The sequence below is a fragment of the Aulonocara sp. 'chitande type north' Nkhata Bay genome, linkage group LG15, assembly GCF_057382095.1.
Source record: "Aulonocara sp. 'chitande type north' Nkhata Bay isolate Kocher_YH1m ecotype deep benthic linkage group LG15, A_spYH_male_GT1.1, whole genome shotgun sequence".
Taxonomy (NCBI): domain Eukaryota; kingdom Metazoa; phylum Chordata; class Actinopteri; order Cichliformes; family Cichlidae; genus Aulonocara; species Aulonocara sp. 'chitande type north' Nkhata Bay.
In genome coordinates this window covers 24,296,324-24,316,462 of record NC_141358.1, presented here as the reverse complement: position 1 = coordinate 24,316,462, position 20,139 = coordinate 24,296,324, and the positions used below count along the sequence as shown (strand labels likewise).

General features: G+C 41.4%; 1 protein-coding gene across 4 annotated transcripts; it reads right to left on the bottom strand.

Annotated features, from left to right (window-relative positions):
• Nucleotides 1-5,938: 5,938 nt before the first annotated feature.
• On the bottom strand, nt 5,939-19,270 carry LOC147313155 (inositol polyphosphate-4-phosphatase type I A-like). 4 transcript variants are annotated; one of them, XM_086265122.1, is made up of 6 exons: nt 15,379-17,423; nt 15,103-15,313; nt 13,905-14,045; nt 7,844-7,943; nt 6,703-6,747; nt 5,939-6,144 (listed from the first exon to the last, which is right to left on the bottom strand). In XM_086265122.1, the coding sequence occupies exons 1-2, from the start codon at nt 15,589-15,591 to the stop codon at nt 15,260-15,262; spliced, it is 267 nt and encodes an 88-aa protein (XP_086121248.1). In that variant the 5' UTR covers nt 15,592-17,423; the 3' UTR covers nt 5,939-6,144; nt 6,703-6,747; nt 7,844-7,943; nt 13,905-14,045; nt 15,103-15,259. The 4 variants fall into 4 exon arrangements, 3 of the variants coding, with proteins under 3 accessions (XP_086121248.1, XP_086121246.1, XP_086121247.1); XR_015125154.1 differs by lacking the exons at nt 13,905-14,045; nt 15,103-15,313; nt 15,379-17,423 and adding an exon at nt 8,655-9,113; XM_086265120.1 differs by lacking the exons at nt 5,939-6,144; nt 6,703-6,747; nt 7,844-7,943 and adding an exon at nt 18,278-19,270 and having other exon boundaries at nt 11,735-14,045; nt 15,103-15,562.
• Between the last annotated feature and the right edge of the window lie 869 nt (nt 19,271-20,139).

Below are 20,139 nucleotides of genomic sequence, written 5' to 3'. Positions count from 1 at the left end.
GTTCTTGAATTGGCTAAACTGAGGGCTTTTTGTAGTTGGCTAATTGGTGTTCAGTTTTACAAGTAAGTGCCTTCAGGTGTGTATTTGAGTGGTTGCAATTACCCGATGTGTTTTGTATTTTGGGTACATGTGTTTTCCAAATGGCACCCTGAAATTTCATTTTGTGAACAAAGTGTCTTATGTATGAAATAGAGTGTAGCATGCAGGACCATGTGTGTTGCATAAAGGAGTAAGTGTGTTGCATAATTGCAACTAGGGTGCAAAGCAGCGCTTTTGTTTAAGGTAGGGGTACATGTGTTTGAGGTATGGTAACAAAAGCTTCAAGTTGTGTTACTTTAGTCTAAGCATGGGTTTGTAGTGTTCAAGCAACGGGCAAAAACTGTAATATCTCAAAAAGTATGAAAGGTATGACCACCAAAAGATACAGCTGGCATTAGCACAGGGAGCAGAACAGATTCAAGTTTAAATGGTGGAAATCGGCTGAAAACGGAGGGAGTAGTTAACCAGCAAAGGTCGGAGCAACTAGAATAAGGTAGAATAAAGTTTAAAGAGAAACAGGATCTCAATAGTGTGAATTCACACAATAAACAGAGGAGACAGTTTTCTGGTTGTATGAATCTCAAACATACTGGTTCCAGTCTGAGTACATATACTGGGTAAGTGACCTGGAAACTTACTGGAAGGTGACTCTAACGCATGATAGGTGGAGCAACATGTGAAACCACAGCCCCTAAATGTTTGTTTACACTGTCTTCTTGAAATATCTACTTGTGTGATTGTGTCTTAAAAATGTTCTGTGTCTTTAAAACAGAGAAACCTCTGCTTTTATATGAACTTTTCAGACGACTAAAAAGGACGATAACTAAAAGGTGTTTCTCGTAGTTCTGTCAGTCTGTGATAAATATCTTATAAAAATCATTGATGTGTCACAGCTGTGGCTGTCAAAAATGATCTTAAATAAATACAATGAACTTTGCAAATTCTTCTTTAAGCTGACTGTCCAGAGATAAGCTATCAAACCTGTGATCGATCAATATGCCAGATCTACAAGTTTTTTAACTGAAGGAAAAAAGTGTGTGACTGAGGAAAGTTAGTTTTGCAAAACACCCCAAAAACACATTTTCAAGAAAATGATAAAAGGAATCTTGAGTCTATGTAAACCTGTTTAGAGCAGATGGTTTACTTTATTTTTACAAACATATAAACTTCATAGAAAAAGTAAGGAAACTTATATTTGGACAATCAGTTCTTTGCTGTCGCACTTCTTGGCAAAAAATCTTATGCTACTGGAAAGTGTTGGGTCTGCGCTTCCACAGGCCCCGCTGCTTTAGAGACTTATTCCCGTTAATGAAACAAGACGAACAGCTCAACCGGTTTTTCACATGCTAGCAAGGGAAGGATCTCAGAGCAGCCCCTCTGCCCTCGGTGTCAGACCACTACGAAGAACCATCACGCCACAGCAGCCTTTTATTTCTGTGACACACAGTTTACACAAACACCCATTATAAAAAAAAAACCTGTGGTTATAAAAGATAAGGCACTTTCATGTATACTTTCAGTTATCTCCTAAAAGCAGGAAAAGTTGATTTCAATCAATAAGAGACCCTCTGACTGAACTGTGCTTTATTTTAGGTCCCCTTCAGATATGCGATAACATGCTAAATGAAATATAACTCTCCAAATGATGCTATAATTGACTCTTGCACACAGGATGTAGGGAAGAAAAGTATTTAAACTTCAGTTTCACGTGGTTATTGCTTCAAGAACGTAAAATATGATTTTGTGAGTTTGAAAACACATAACATTGTGTGCTAAAATCCTTCAATTCAGAGCCTGGAGACATGCTTACAGCTGAGTTTTACTAAAGACATTGCCCATATTAGGAAAGAGACATGTGTTTGGCTTCACTGATTATGTAATTTTCTGGCCCTCTTTCAACGTGACAAATCAAATACAGTCCACTCCAGAGCTGCAGACATTTCACAACTCAGAAACCACAACCGAAAAAAAATCTGCTTGATTTATTTATGCACTTTGTAAAAGACATGATCCACTTTGTCTGACTTTCATTATCTGTATCATTATTATATTATATGTAAACAAGGAAAGCTTTCCCCTCATAGACATAGAAGTACTCCTGATAATTTTATCACAGCTGTGGTAATGTAAGCCACAGCTGGCCAAACAACATGCTAACATGTGAAAAGGAGAATCCACGTCTTCATACACTGAACAAAAATATAAACGCAACACTTTTGTTTTTGCTCCTATTCCCCATGGGATGGACGTAGAGACCTAAAATTCATTCCAGATACACAATATAACCATCCCTCCCAAACAGTGGTCACAAATCAGTCCAAATGTGTGGTAGTGGGCACATCTGCTATATTGAGATAATCCATCCCACCTCACAGGTGTGCCACATCAGGATGCTGATCTGACATCATGAGTAGTGCACAGGTGTACCTCAGACTGCCCACAACAAAAGGCCACCCTGGAATGTGCAGTTTTGTCTCACAGCAAAATGCCACAGATGCCACAAGCAATGAGGGAGCGTGCAATTGGCATGCTGACAGCAGCAATGTCAACCAGATCTGTCGCCCGTGCATTGAATGTTCATTTCTCAACCATAAGCCGTCTCCACAGGCGTTTCAGAGAATATGGCAGCACATCCAACCGGCCTCACAACCGCAGACCTCGTGTAACCACACCAGCCCAGGACCTCCACATCCAGCAGGTTCACCTCCAAGATCGTCTGAGACCAGCCACCCAGACAGCTGCTGGAACAATTGGTTTGCACAACCAAACAATTTCTGCACAAACTGTCAGAAACCGTCTCAGGGACGCTCAACTGCATGCCCGTCGTCCTCATCGGGGTCTTGACCTGACTCCAGCTCGTCGCCGTAGCAGACTTGTGTGGGCAAATGCTCACATTCGATGGCGTCTGGCACGTTGGAGAGGTGTGCGCTTCACGGATGAATCATGGTTCACATTGTTCAGGGCAGATGGCAGCTGAGAATGTCCCAGTTCTTGCGTGGCCAGCATACTCACCGGACATGTCACCCATTGAGCATGTTCGGGATGTGCTTGACCGGCGTATACGACAGCGTGTACCAGTTCCCACGAATATCCAACAACCTCGCACAGCCATTGAAGTGGAGTGGACCAACATTCCACAGGCCACAATTGACAATCTGATAGACTCCATGCGACGATGTGTTGCACTGCATGAGGCAAATGGTGGTCACACCAGATACTGACCGGTTCTGGGTCCCCAGACCCCCAATAGCGCAAAAAACTGCACATTCCAGGGTGGCCTTTTGTTGTGGGCAGTCTGAGGTACACCTGTGCACTACTCATGATGTCAGATCAGCATCCTGATGTGGCACACCTGCGAGGTGGGGTGGATTATCTCAATATAGCAGATGTGCCCACTACCACACATTTGGACTGATTTGTGACCACTGTTTGGGAGGGATGGTTATATTGTGTATCTGGAATGAATTTTAGGTCTCTACGTCCATCCCATGGGGAATAGGAGCAGTAACAAAGGTGTTGCGTTTATATTTTTGTTGAGTGTATATAAATTAAAGTTGAAAATAAAATAACTGTACAACAAAATACACAATACACAATATAGAACTATATAAGAATGTATGAAGAAATCTAAATATAAATAAATATATACACAATAACAGCAGCTGTACAAGTATTAACCGGAAATGAAGAATATAGTGACCAGTGTTGTGCAAAACCAAAGTCCAGAAAGTCCAGTGTGTGTGTAAGAACCATATGTGTGGGTCAGTACTGTGTGGTGGTGTGATTGAGAGACCGTATCGCCTGCGGGAAGAAGCTCCTCCTCAGTCTCTCTGTGTTGGTCTTCAGGGAGCGGAATCGCTTTCCTGACCTCAGCAGAGAGAACAGTCTGTTGTTGGGATGGCTGAGGTCCTTCACGATCTTCCTGGCCTTGGTCCAGCACCGCCTGCTGTAGATTGAGTGCAGGTCAGGGAGCTCGGAGCGGATGGTGCGCTCAGCTGACCGCACAACCCTCTGTAGAGCTCGTCTGTCCTGCATGGTGCTGTTCCCGAACCAGGTTAAGATGTTTCCCGCCAGGATGCTCTCTATGGTGCACGAGTAAAAGTTCCTGAGCACCTTGGAGGGCAGTTGGAAGTCTCTCAAGCGTCTGAGGTGGTAGAGACGCTGTCGGGCCTTTTTCACCACGGTGTTGATGTGACAGGACCATGACAGGTCCTGCGTGATGTGAACTCCGAGGTATTTGAAGCTGTCCACTCTCTCCACTGGGCACTCGTTGATGACGGGGGTCTGGTAGTTCCTCTCCTGCTTAGTGCTGAAGTCCACTATCAGCTCCTTTGTCTTACTGACGTTTAGAAGGAGGTTGTTCCTCTGGCACCAGTTCTCCAGATTCCTAATCTCCTTCAGGTAGGCCGTCTCGTTGTTATCAGAGATCAGGCCCACCACGACGGTGTCGTCAGCAAACTTGATGATGGTGGTGGAGCTGGTAGTGGCCACACAGTCATATGTGTACAAAGAGTACAGCAGGGGGCTCAGAACACACCCCTGGGGGGCTCCAGTGCTGAGAGTGGTGGAGGCTGAGACATGTCCGCCCATCCTTACTGCCTGTGGTCTGCCAGTTAGGAAGTTGGAGATCCACTGACACATAGATGAGCTGAGTCCCAGATGCTCCAGCTTGGTGGTGAGTGTGGAGGGAATTATGGTGTTAAATGCAGAGCTGTAGTCTATGAAGAGCATTTTAACATAATTCCCCCTTCTAGTGTCCAAGTGAGTGAGTGATGTGTGGAGGAGATGAGAGATGGCATCGTCTGTGGAACGATTTGGACGGTAAGCGAACTGTAGTGGGTCCAGTGTGTCTGGTAGTGAAGAAATGATGAAGTCTCTGACCAGGCGTTCAAAGCACTTCATCACTACTGAGGTGAGGGCTACAGGGCGATAGTCATTGAGAGAAGCAGGGTGGGGTTTCTTCGGGACAGGAACAATGATGGACTCTTTGAAGCATGTGGGGATCACCGACTGAGATAAAGAGATGTTGAATATCTCAGTGAATATCTAATTTGTGCTTTGGACTGTCACCAGATTTCTTCTAGAAGTTTCTTGCCAGTCAGCAACTATCTTGGCAACACCACTTGAGTTTGTGTGTTGCATGCCAACATACTTATCATATGTGTAATAATACTAAAGCGTCATCTTATGCACACACAAAAAACAAATATGGCTCCTTCATGCAGGGTTTTCTGGTATGTTCATTTATGCTTCCCAATTAAAAAAGAAAAAAAAAAAAAGAAGAAAAAGCAAAGTTCTTGCTTCTCAGCCACTGCGGCCACATCCTCACCGTTTTTTAGGCAGTTATATAAACATACTGTGAGTGAGTCATAAGCTTAAATACAATAGTTGAAGGAACAAAAACTTAATGTTTAAAAATACCAGTCAAATCTGATTAAAGTAAATAAATAATAAGTATACAATGTAGTTTTAAGACTTCTCAATGTTTCGTAACATTAATGTTCTATGAACTCGTGAGTCCAGAAATCTGAATGTCATGAAAAGTATTTATTATTCGTGTATTATTATTTTACAATACAAGGTTGTTTTTTTCCTGATACTTCATGCAAACCACATTTCTCCAGGCCTGTCCTAATCAGCTTACTCAGTATCACTAGATCCAATGCTGCTCCTCCAGCAGAGCACACAAAAGTAGGAGAGACCAGAGATGCCATGGCTTAGTTAGGAGACTGTTTGCTTCAAGGCCACTAGAGGGTGCTGCCATAAAACTACAATAAATGAATTGACCTTTTGACCTGCTCACACTCTTTTATGCAAAACCCTGTTGATGTTACACACACAGACACACACGCACACAGATTCTAGGTCTGACCAACCGTCTCCACCGTGGGCAAAAAGATGACAGTCAATAAAATTCTAAAATTTTATTTATAAACACAATGAATAGTAGTTAAAAGTCCAGTGTCCCATTTAGGTACAAAGTAAAAACACACAGTCCAAGGCCAGAGCCAGCTATGCCACAAAGCCAGTTGCACTCCACACGTTGTTCACTTCAACAGGGGTAGCAATTGTCCTCTGAGACCCACCACCCTGTAAGTAGAAAGCCTGCACAGAGCGACAAAATAAGACAATTCACTATATAATTCACAGCCCATCCATCCCAAACATATCAGATCATTAGAGGTTTTGTCACATTACATACCTGCACTGAGAGACAAAATAACACAGCAGTGTTTGTAATGTGGGCTATAAGTAGACTAGCATATCAGTGCAATCAATTACACCTGCCTCCAATTAGTCCAGCCCTTTTACAGTCATTGACTGGGTGAGAAAACATGAGCAAATCAACCCAAGAGACAAGCAGGAAGACTCTCTGAAGGCTCCTGTGGCTGCACAGGCAGTCTTACAATTACGAGGTTGGAGAGTTGTTGTTTCAAAATGTTCACACTGATTTCACATGCTCATTAACTCACAACCAGCTGACCATATATATTTCTGCTGCTGAGCTGCTTTTTGATGGAGATTTTCTGAATTTATTTTGCTACCATAAGAGCAGACTCCATGCTGAAAGCATGTGCACTGTCACTTGCAATGAGTGGCACTAATGACGCTAAATTTAATTACAGGTCATGGACAGCCTTCATAAATGCTCATATTACTCACCCACACTGAATTCCAGCACAGGTTCATCTGGGTCCTGACTATTTCCTGCAAAGTAACACAAACGTCATCAGAACATTAAGTCAGAGAAACAACATTTGGAGCTTTTGTACATGATAAATTATACTGCAGTAGTAAAACAAAGTCAAGCAGCAGTACATTTATTAAAATCACCTTCAGCTGTAATATTTAAACTGATTTAGTGTCAATTTAGATTATGTTGAGATTAAAATGAAACTAGTACCCTTGTAATGTCTTTTTAAATTAGAGGTAAATATTTGTATATTTTTTACATAATATAATTATATTTACTGGATTTTCTCTCTATTGTAGTTTAGTATTATAGTTATTACTTGTTTTTTATTGACTTGTCTTGTTTTTACAATGATTTGCTCTGAATGCAGCCTTTAAAGAAAAGACTATCTGTTCAGTAACTATCCATCAGACTGGGTCCATGTTACCAGCCAAATGGGTAATAATTAAAGTAAGTTTTGAATTACGTATATTTGGGTGTTTAGGTGACACTTTTGCAAAAAAATATATATATAATTAGGTTTAAAAGAACTAAACATGTATGTATTTAAAAACAATAAGTGTGTTAGAATTACTACAGCAACAGCTTGTAGCTCACTGTACTATTTTTGAGCACAACTTTGGTGCTTTTGCCTCATTTTTAAATCAGTGATCCCAGTAGCACAGTCTAAGCAGAGACCTCAGTGCTTGGCAAACAATCAATAGAATCAATATAATTATTAAAAAGAAACAAAATAAATGCCAACCATATAAAAAAAAACATAAACTTAAGGAAAAAACTAAACTTGATTTTGTGTCTTTAGGCTATTGTTAACAGCAAGCATGAGGTTAGTGCATATGTATTATTATTGGAAAGATTACTGCAAAGAAAAAAAGGTTGAACCAGGAGGGGGCGATATTGCTCTTCTTACCATGAGTTACATGCAGGCTATTACTTACCATGTCACTCACATTTATTTCACAAAACAGCTGAACCCACTTAATTCGATTTAATTGTATTTATGCAGAGCTGAATCACAACAACAGTCTCCTCGAGGTGGTATAGATTGTAAGGTAGAAAGTCTACAATTAAAAAGAAAAAACCTCAATACAGTGGGAAGGAACAACTCACTTTTAACAGGAAGCACCCTCTGGCAGAACCACGGTCAGGGAGGGGCAGCCCGCTGCGACCCTTTGGGGATGAGGAGACGAAAAAGGGGACAAAAGACACACTGTGGACGAGAGCCAGAGATGAACAAGAACTAATTATTGAATGCAGAGAGGTGTATAAACACATGGTGGGAATCCCCCAGCAGGGTAGTCCCAGGGTAACTAAGGGAGGATTCATGGTCACCTGATTCAGCCCTAGCTATATGCGTTGGCAAAAAGGTAACTTTGAAACTTAATCTTAAAAGTAGAGATAGTGTCCGTCTCCTGCATTCAAACTGGGAGCTGGTTCCACAGAAGGATGATCCCCTTCTACTTCTAAATATCCTAAAAACCACAAGGAAGCCCACAGTCTGAGAGCAAACTATCAAACTACGAGGTCTTTAAAATAAGATGATTATTCAAGACCTCATGTGTGATGGGAAGGATTCTAAATTTGATGCTGGACCCACAAATCATAAAAGAGAAACACTAACTCACACACACCAGAAAGTGCCAAGAATTATAATTATATGTAATTTAGTTTTGCGTTCCTTTATAATGCTTTCAACTATACAAATAAGACACTTCATGGGGGCGCCTGAGCCTTGTAGACACAACAAATACTGAACAAACCTCATGCGCCCTGTTGTTGACAAAACGATAAAAATGAATGTGTACTTCTGTCTTATTTAGGTCATTTTTGTAGTTTTTGTAGACAGACTACTGTAATTTCTCAATAATTATTATCGCTCACTCTCAAGAACAAAAACGTGAGTAATTTCCCAGTAGCTCACCATATTTGGGATCTTCTAACATCCACACTTCATGTTTAAACGGTGGTGCGGAGGCGGTGTACCGTCGCAGGCCGGATGTAGCATTCAGCGCGGTGTGCCTTTTTTTCAGTTGCTAAGCAACAGATTTGTCCCGCCCCTTTCGTTATGACGGGGCGGGCCAGTCCTTTGACTGGTGACGTTACAAAGAAACGTCAGGTGACGTTACAAAGAAACCTTAAACCGACCTTATATATAGACCTGGCTGTTCAGTTGAAACGCATTCACACAGCGGGACAGCAGCGCTTTAAACGTTCAAACACGGAGTTTAACACAAAACAACATTTTAGACATAAAAAACAAAAAAGTGAAATGGCAAGCTCGAACTGTAACACAATGACAAATGATGAAACAGTTCAGACCAATGGGGATAATTCTACAGTACATGCTTTGGTATCCCTCTTGAATAACTTGTTCAGTAGTTTTTCGATCAAGCAATGGGGAGAGCTTATCTCAGGCTATCCGGATTGCTTCACTGCTAAGCGGCTTGTAGGTTTTGTAGAGGACGTAATGGACCTGTGTGCACAGTCAGTAGCAGTATCACCACTGAGGTCTTCCCAGAAGTCCCCTGTACATGAAAACTGTTCTGTCCACACCACTACTGGCAAAACGGTTTTGTCACGTGTGAAATTTTTGGACGATTCTGCTGAGCAGGAGTTTGATACAGCACAGAATATAGATGCTAACAGCCAAGAAACAGCTAACACAGAAGAAAGCTGTCAAAATGCTGACCAACACAGTGCTGCAAAACCAGAAAACAATCCAATTCCAGATCCCCAGCAGCAGAAATCCTGTGTTGAACATGAAGCCAGCATCCCACCGTTAACAAACGTAAGTCAAACGGAGTCATATAAAAAGATACAGCATCACAGATCTTCTGTAGACTGTGAGCCACCTGAAAAAACCTTAGACTTTGAAAGGTGGTTAGAGACATTAATTCAGGCTGTGCTTTCAAAGCTTGGTAAACTTTTAAAGTGCCCTCATTCTCACCAAAAACGTTTGTTGGATCTACTCTTGGACAAATTCAAGGGGATGGATTTGCATTTAGACCGAAAAGTGCAGAATTATTTTGACTGCATTGCTAATGCGATTTTCACTGATATTTGTGACAAATTACATAAATTGTCACTAATATCATTGAAAATGGGGAGGAGTGGGGAGGAGGATTCAATGAATTTAATGGAACAACCAATATTTAATATCATAACTACTTCAGTATTCCAAGAACACCTGTTGGCAGTAACAGTTACTGATAGACTGGAATCATATGAAAAGAAAGAAAGATGCAGATTTTCAGTGGAAATCTTTGTGGAAGGACTGATTTCCCAGGTTGCAAAAAAATCAGGCACAGTCTTCAGCATTGAAAGTGCTGAAGCTATCTCCAACCGGCTTACCATGAAAATCTGGACTGAAATCAGGGCCAGATACGACAAAATCCCACCAGAGAAGTTCAAGAAACTCAGCGAGAGGGTTTTCAAATCCCTCTGTAAAAGATGGAAGCATGCATCTTTGGTGACATTCTGGCAATTAAACTTCCAAGATCTTGATGAAGATATTGTTAAAACTTTCAAAAGAAAGATATTCACAGAACCAAGTTGCATATCTAAGTGCTTCTCATCGGTGCGTGCATTTTTTGGGAGGTGTAAGGGAAGAAACAAAGTTTCCACTTTATAGTGACATCGTGATATCAACAGCAAAATATTTTCTAAAACTCACTGGACACTTTAAATGAGCTAGTTTTACATTTAGATCAGATCAAGTCATTTTTGAAATCCCCAGGAATGGTCGCGGCAGATGGCCACCCCGCCCTGAGCCTGGTTCTGTCGAAGGTTTCTTCCTCTTAAAAGGGAGTTTTTCCTTCCCACTGTCGCCTCGTGCTTGCTCAGAGGGGTTTGTTCTTTTGGGGTTTTCTTTTTAATACTGTAAGTTGTTACCTTACAGTGTGAAGCACCTTGAAAACACCATTGTTTCCTTTGGTGCTATACAGATTGAAGTGACTTGCACTGACAACATAACTAAGCTGGGACTTTAATTTAACATCAATAAAATTATAAAAATATTACATCTTGATTTCTGCTTGTTTTCATTGTCTGTGACTTAATGAATACAAATGTGTAATTTAACAGATTCTTTCTTTATGTTAGTCTGACCGGTGACTCCACGTTGGCCTTAGGTGTTGGCGCGGATACGCTGCAGCCCCTGAGCCATTAATGGCCCAGCACACTACAGTAAAAACAAAACAACAGCCATCTGTCCAACTAGGAAAGGAAAATAATAAACTGCCTCCTTGGAGGCAACCTGACTCAAAACAGTTGCAGTCCAACTCAGACTGACTGCAATCACTCTCAGGCAGATTGATGAAGATCTGCAAATAACTGTTGTCTAATTTATAAACGCAGACAGATTGCCAACACGTCTGTTCACAATAGAGGACTGTACTTACATGGTTGCAAACTGGTTGTTATCTTGCTTATATGAAAACATTACTTTGGAGCAATGAAACTCAAACACATTCATTTTTAAAATGCTTCAAAATGAAATTTTGAAATATTTGGCTTTATGCTTTGAAAGTGCCGTTGTGAGTGGGAGTGTGAAATCCTTACTTGATGTGTTCCCTTTGCCTTTACTGTTTTCAGTTTTATCAGTTTTCAGTTTTATTTGTCATATGCAAGTTAGCACAGGGTCAACATTGCAATGAAATGTGTTTGACGAGCAGCAGTCACTCAGCAGCATGGTACAGTAGAAGAAAATATAATAAAATATAATAAAATAAAATAAAAAATAGAAAAATAGTAAAGAGCAAAATATTTGAAAGACGTGGTAAAAGAGAAAAGATGACTAAATATATATATATATGTATCTATAAATATATGTACACTAGTGATTAAATAAGAAAATCTTGAAAAGAAATATGACGGGAGGTCAGATGGGATATTGCACAGGAATGAGCAGCAGAAAATTACAGTATTACTCAGACTTTTAATAGTCATATTGTCAGTTTTGGCCGACGGTCATGGGTCACTTCCACTAAAATAGCACGAGACTGGAGTAAAATGTACTTTATTAATGAGAACACATGGTGATACAGCAAAGAATCCAACCCTTCTGAAAAGCAAATGGCTTCCTGTTATACTCTACCTGATTCAGGTGAGCATCTGGAATAGACCAAGTCTGGGGGTCAGCAAACCAAAGGGAAACAAAACCCTCCCCATAAGAAAACCACTACAATATAACCAACACGTTCTCACTCCCAAAGCGTAACATTTTACGCTAGGTGACAAATCGTCACCATATTACGTTTTCGGCTACCCACCACGTTCCTAAATGACGACCTCGGAAAAAAGAGGAAATATGAGAACTGTCTGGACTGAATCTACACATGTTTGCTCTTTTTCTTCAAATCGCTTAGAAACACGCTATTTAACATCATTAAAGTCCTGGTTAAGGTCAGGAATAAGGTTATGGTCAGGGCTAGGGATAAGGTTAGGTTTAGGGCTGGAATACAGGGCTGGAACGTCTATTACCGCGGGAGCGTCATTGCACTGGATTCCAGCCATAGCCCGCCGCGTACCATAAGAACGCCGAAGGTCTCCTTTCACGTTCCTCAGGAACGCCGCGGGACGTGACAAAACGTCGACATGTTACGCCTCGGGAGTGAGAACGGGCTGATATAACACATCATAGACATATGAAGATTTGTAACAAGTCCTATAAATAACTCCATAACATATAAACTTCAGTCTCTTCTATATACATTAAAACAGCGGTCCCCAACCTTTTTTGCGCCACGGACCGGTTTATGCCCGACAATATTTTCACGGACCGGCCTTTAAGGTGTCACAGATAAATACAACAAAATAAAACTAGTACCGGTACCGGAAAAAAAGAAGATTTATTCATAACACACGTGAAAGACCCAGGAAAACAGAGTTAACGATAAAAACGATAACAAAATAACGATAAAAAACGATAAAAACTCTGAAAACCATACATTTCACACCCGAGCCTCATCTCTCGACCAAACGACGGTCCGTGGCCCAGCGGTTGGGGACCGCTGCATTAAAACACCTTAACCACACAGTTAGGTTTCAGCCCTCGCTGACTCAGAACAAAGTAAGACAATCAGAGTTCGATTGGTTTTTACTTGTGCAGGGGAAGCCTGGTCGGATTCTCAGAGTTGCAAGCTCTACACCCAAACTCAGACAACTCCAACTCCAGCCTCCACTCGCAGCCTTTTATTGAATGAAAACAGTTACACAACCGCCCATTGTAAACCCCATATGTTGTGTGGTAAAAGCTAAGGCACTGTGTGTGTGTGTGTGTGTGTGTGTGTGTGTGTGTGTGTGAGTGAGAGAGAGTGTATGTGTGTCTGTATACGTGACTTCCTGCTTACAAACGTTTTAACCGCATCTCTAGTCATAAAAGGGTCATCTCCCCTCAACCTCGTATATGGCTTAACCTCTCTAACAGTCCACCATTTACATGGTGAGCCCATAAAGGGCAGGAAGTGAACATTCCTTACCAAATAAGGAAACCAGAATCTTACATAGATTGTGCCTGCAGTTGAAAACTATAGCTAGTAACATCCCCAACATCCTACATGTGGGGGAGGAACAGAAAATATCTGAACATACAGTTCAAGACAAGGTCCAAGCACAATAATGACAACTTTTAACAAAATCACTCCAACACACACTCCCCTAGCCTGGCACATTGGTTTTCTCCAGGAGCTCATAAGCAGGTGATTGAGCTGCTTTTACTCTTTACAAAGTGAGTACTGTTAACACTTCTCTTTTTACATATACAACTAATTTAGGTTACAGACAAATGATTAAATGTGAACAGCTCTAACACGGGTTCTTTTCCTGACACAGGTAGGATGGCCAGTCCCCCTGTCTCTTCACCTTTAACGAGTCACTTAAATAACAACCCAAAAAGCCTAATAAAGAATCACAATCAACCAGTGTGTGTTTTTCTTCATTACGGTTTTTAAATACAAATCAGTCAGTCAATTAATAAAAATACAAGTAAGGGTAATGGAACCCCTGGTCTCCATTACACACATAAATACCATAAAGACACTAAGTCGTAGAGCTCTGAACTCCTTGCTTCTATGATATTTACACTTCTTCTTGGCCTTCTCCTTCACTCTGAGTCACTCCAGGATAAACGCATCAGCTCAGACATACAATAATTAAAATATGTGTAGGTGACCGTTTGGCAGAAGACGATGTCGAGGCGGTACTGCAGTGACACGTCCGTGGCTATCGTCGGGGCGGTGTCCTGCATCAGAAGGAAGTCAATAGACTTCTTGGCTTTGTTGCTCATCATGGCGCTGTAGTCCGTGGGCGTGGCCTGCAAAAAGTGTAAATAAACCATCAGAGACCAAACACAAATATGCCTTCCAACCACTAGTTTAGACAACATCTTGCAAAGAGTGTGTATTTCAGAGTGCAGTTGTTTTTAAATTTGACAGAAACAGAAATAAAGACGGAAGAGAAGGACAACAGGGAAAGCAGAAGCACCCACACACTGAAATCTTTTAGGGTCAAGCTCCAGAACTAGCCACAAATCCTGCTGGAAAGAACCTAAAAATACTTAAAAATACTTGCAGAGATCGAATGGAGCCGTTAACTCAAAAGCCTGGTGTCAGGCATGTTCTTTAATAAATAAGAAACGAGCTGATATGTTACAGACCCCAGTCTTTACGTAAAGAAAAAGCTGACATTTAGAGCGGTCTCGCAGCAGATTTTAAAACAGTGACACTGATTTGTGGGGTTTTTGGGCACAAATTTGAACCTTTTTGTTTTATCCATGTCCTTGAACACAGCTCGTGACTTGGGCGCTTTCATATGTACCGATTCATTTAGGTTTGTGCACTGAGGCCAGATTTAGGTATTAAAAACGAGTCAGTCATAACACTTCTTACATTAGTTAAAAAGCTGAGCTTACACTAAACCAACATTTAAATTTCCCCTTGTGGGACTAATAAAGGTATATCATATCATATCATATCATATCATATCATATCATTACTAAAGTATTGCTGCAACATTGTAAAGACAAAGATGACACACAGACCAGACATAAAACACTGAACACTTTTTAAAGACGAGTCATTTAAGAGTATTTTCTCATAGAATAAAGTCGGCTGATATGGTGAAGGAAAAATCTGCTCACGAATCCTCCAACTTCTTAAAAGTAAGGAGTGACCTGAGCTGGAAATCAACATGAGAGGGATGACTCAAGAAGAAGAAGAAGCAACAAGAAAAGAAAAACAGAGTTCAGAGTGTAGTTAAGATATCAAGCTGTATCCACAATGTGTGCCAAGAAACTAAGCTTGTCTGTTGTCATGCTAAAGAAATAAAAAATCTGGAATCAGAAAACAGCCAATAACTGCTGATCAACTCACCCACTCCTCTTCGTGCCAGTCCACGTGCAGTGACGACTGGCTGTTGTGACCGCTGTACTTTGCTCTCAGCATATCCTGGTCATTGCGGAGCACTACTTGTTCAGACTCAGCGGAAGGAGAAGCTTTGGTTGCGATGTACTCGTACTGCGTTCAGGGCCTAAATAGCTGAAGCTAGCAGCTTGCAGCCGCACACTGCCACCAGCTGACGGGTCTGAAAGGAAGAGGGTATGAATGAAATATGAAGCGTCCCCACGTAACGTCAAACACTTTTAGTACCTTGTCAACCAGACTGGCGAGCGTCCACTCCAGTCCGCTGGCCGATTGGTCTTTGGCAGCTTGAGACAGCCTCTCTGCGTAATAGCTGACCTGAGTCTTCAGCGTGTTGACGTAGGCGATGATCTCTTTGGCTCGGACAGTGTCCTGGGGTATGTGGATGATGACTGAGCTGGAGAGGGCACTACTGCAGGGAACAAAGACACACCGACACATCTGTATCCGAGCTGGGACTGAGGACACTCACCAGCCACTTTATTAGGTACATGTGTTCAAAAGCTTGTGGCAGCAATTTAGTGCATTTAGTCAAATAAAGACAATAGAGTGGCCTGCAGGTGTATATTTTTGTAATGTTTCTGTCTTATGCCTGAAATATGCTTCAGCAGGAAATATACGCTGTAACTGGAAACAACAGCATGATGGACCGGTTTAGTGTTAAGAGGTGTTACATCTGAAGTTAGAACGTAAATTTCCTGCAGAAATCTAAATCAAGCTTCAGAGGTACTGTTCCAAAAATATAGGGAGGGACGTTACCCACCAGATGTAAAAACAAACACTGTCTGCATGCACATGCCTGCTCTCAATGAGCCTAATCGTGGCTTAGAAAAAAACAACGAGGAGCCGACTTCGATAAATGCGATACCACTCGCTTCACAAATTCAGACCATCTGTGTACAGTGGCGTGTCTAGAAAATTTTTGTTGGGGGGGCCAGGTAGGGGCACAGATTTGGAGAAGGGTGGCAGATTTAATTGGCAGATAATGTTTTAAAAAAAAATTCTACCAACCCTTAACCATAATTCAATAATCCTATAAACCTAATAACCAAATGCACTTTTAACTCTTATTAGAATGAGATTTTAACCACTACGGTGCAAAGTTTTTAGATACTGCGTTGATAAAGTACAAGAGATACAATCAGTGCTTTGTCAGTGTTTACTCAGCAGTCAAGGACAACAATATTTGCATAGTATTTTTACTGACATATAGTGCACATATGTTTTGGGCAAAAACATTTTTGAAAATTAAAATACGAACATTTGTAACAAACAATTGACAAATTAGCCAATGCCAATGCAAAACTTTATCTGCCTGTTAAAAAAAGAAGATAATCTTCTCACAAACTGGTGTTTGATTTTGAAACAGGAAAAAAGTGGGGAAACAACTGAAAAGACTAACATTTGAATGAAACCTGAAAGCAAGTAAATACTTTCTATGCTGCCTTATCGTAAACTTTGGTAATATTGATAAAGAACAACACTGGCTGATGATAAAATACAGTCAGCTGGCATGGTGACACTGCCAGTATTAACCTGCAGGGCTGGACTGGGACAAAAAAATTGGGCATTTTTACTACAGACCGACCCACCAGGTAGTAAAGCCATAAAGACTTTGACTGAAAACAAACCCTGTTGTGACAGTGATGTACAGTCTTGTTGGTATATGTATGATTTCTATACATTTTACGTCAGATAAAAACTTTGGTTGTAAGATTTAGATAATTATTTAATAAAAACTAGGTATTTTAAATGAGAATAAGAAAGAAAAGTATTTCTTTGTGCCCACCTTTCCCTGTTAATGCCCTACCTGGCCCCCTGGCAAAACTTTGCTAGACCCGCCCCTGCACAGTTACCAGCTGTCTGCTACATAAAAAAGGATCCTGGTGTTATTTGTCTCTCAGAAACAATTCATAACTTCCCTTCAACTCATTCATGTCACCTAAAAGGTAAACCTGTTTCTCCATCACCTGTTCAGCTCTGATGATTCAGTAAGGACATCTCCTGGTTTCATCTTCATGTTTCCCTCTCACCACATATCTAAACAGACATCATGACCAGCAGCTTTACAGCTGTGGCTCCAGCAAACATCAGCTGATACTAGAAATTAATATTAAATACATTCTAACAACAGCCGATCAAGCTTAAACGTGCTGCTGTTGTTTAGCGCAACATCTGCTGGTTTCCTCTTTCTGGCGCAAAGTGGGCGATAAACAAGAGAGAAAAGCCGATCAGCTGATCATTGATCAGTTTCATGATTGAAGTAGCAACAGGAGAGGGAGGGGGGGAGAATGAGAGAAGAGGCAGCTGTGCAGCGTAAACACACAGAATAAATCCAGCTTTGTGTCTTTTTTCCATTCTAGCTAAAGTCCGGGACAAACTGCGTCTCTTCTCAGCTCAATACGAAACGCGTAATATTTTCTCTGAATGAGGGACCATTCCATTTTTTTAAGGAGCCGTTGGCAACTCTACTAACCTTATGAATAAAATAAAGTTCACTATCAGTAACATCATAGCACCCACCCAGCTGTATAAAAACTCCGTCAAACTGGCTAGAACGCAGTATGAGTTATTGCAACTGACAGTAAAAAGTCAGCAACATGAAAATAAACTCCACCTAAACTTGGTTTATATCTGACCCAGATAGACTGCAGGTCATAACTTCTTACATGAAGTTCAGTTCACCTGACACTCGGACTGGCGGCTGCTTCGGGTCTCTCCTCCTGCCTCCCCTTCCCTCATCCACCTGTTGCCTCTGTGGAAGCCCCGTCATAGCCACCACCAAACAACGGAGTTATTTCTACACATCGACCTGCATCTGGCCAATCCACCACCTCTCATTGTTCATGCCATTACAAAAAAAATAAAAAATAAGTCACTGGGGATATGCCCGGTATGCCCGATGGCCAGTCCAGCTATGTTAACCTGCAACCAAATCTGCAGCTCCATACAGCAATGTTACGACTTAGATTATATCTTATAACGCATAACTCTTATGTTAGCTGCCCTCAGTAGCATACTGTCTGAAATATTCCACAGCTGCAATAATTCTTTAAGTGTTATTTTTTTCCTTGGTATTCTAATTTCACCGAAGTTTACTAAACTCAACAAACTTGATATTACTTACCGGGACATTTATTCTGTCCTCATTTTCTTTCACCGAAAAATTGTTTCCTGCAGTGCCATCTTTCGCGCTTGGCTCTCCTACCTTTGCTAACGTGATGCGCATAGCGCAGAAGCGATGCTGCATTCACTTACACTCGGATATCTGAGCGTCACCGTGAAAACATAATCGGACATTTGATATTTGATTGAATTTTATTGTTTTGCCTTTGGGGTGGCACCTGGGGTGGCCAGTCTGGTTTGGGGGGTGGCCTGTGCCCCCCCAGGCCACCCCGCTGGACACGCCATTGTTACCGGGGCACGATCACCGGGGACCCGTTTTTCCAGCACACACGCCCGATACCACGTGACAACAAATACGTCATTTCCTGTTGACTAAAAAAAAAAAAAGCACCCTCTCACGGTCCTAGGGACCAAAAAATTGTCCCGCCCGATCAGCGGGCGAAGCCGCTGCTGCACGCCGGAAATGAGGCTTCATTTCCCGCAGGTCTATCTAAGCAGCCCGCTGTTTTCCAGCCCGGGGTCAAATGTGGAGCAAGGGCGCCACCCGGTGGACAAATAAAAAAATTACAACTCTAAGGCCCGTCCTGCAAAATGAAAATGAACGCTAAACATCAACGATCCCTTTGACCGTAATTAATTTGCAGTGAAAAATAGCGTTTATAATGGGTTTCAATGGGGCACAAATCGACCACTAAGCACAATAGTGTAAGTTTGTCTGTAGCTTAGCCACTGAAGCTAATTGAAGGAAGTCAGACTTGAATTTTGAAATAAAATCATATCAAACTTTTTTTTTGGAGAATTTGGCTATAGTCCATTCAACACTGTGCAAATGGCATGTAATCAAAATTTGAAAATAGCCACAAATCGACCCAAGACCCTCCAGGGGTTTTAAGTACACGCAATATTTTCACTCTCACATTTTACTCTGTACTGGAAGACTTGTTCATTTTCAAGATTCATTCATCCATCCACTTTCTTCCACTTTATCCGGAGCCGGGTCGCGGGGGCAGCAGCCCAAGCAGAGAAGCCCAGACCTCTCTCTCTAAATGTCAGCTTTTTCTTTACGTAAAGACTGGGGTCTGTAACATATCAGCTCGTTTCTTATTTATTAAAGAACATGCCTGACACCAGGCTTTTGAGTTAACGGCTCCATTCGATCTCTGCAAGTATTTTTAAGTATTTTTAGGTTCTTTCCAGCAGGATTTGTGGCTAGTTCTGGAGCTTGACCCTAAAAGATTTCAGTGTGTCGGTGCTTCTGCTTTCCCTGTTGTCCTTCTCTTCCGTCTTTATTTCTGTTTCTGTCAAATTTAAAAACAACTGCACTCTGAAATACACACTCTTTGCAAGATGTTGTCTAAACTAGTGGTTGGAAGGCATATTTGTGTTTGGTCTCTGATGGTTTATTTACACTTTTTGCAGGCCACGCCCACGGACTACAGCGCCATGATGAGCAACAAAGCCAAGAAGTCTATTGACTTCCTTCTGATGCAGGACACCGCCCCGACGATAGCCACGGACGTGTCACTGCAGTACCGCCTCGACATCGTCTTCTGCCAAACGGTCACCTACACATATTTTAATTATTGTATGTCTGAGCTGATGCGTTTATCCTGGAGTGACTCAGAGTGAAGGAGAAGGCCAAGAAGAAGTGTAAATATCATAGAAGCAAGGAGTTCAGAGCTCTACGACTTAGTGTCTTTATGGTATTTATGTGTGTAATGGAGACCAGGGGTTCCATTACCCTTACTTGTATTTTTATTAATTGACTGACTGATTTGTATTTAAAAACCGTAATGAAGAAAAACACACACTGGTTGATTGTGATTCTTTATTAGGCTTTTTGGGTTGTTATTTAAGTGACTC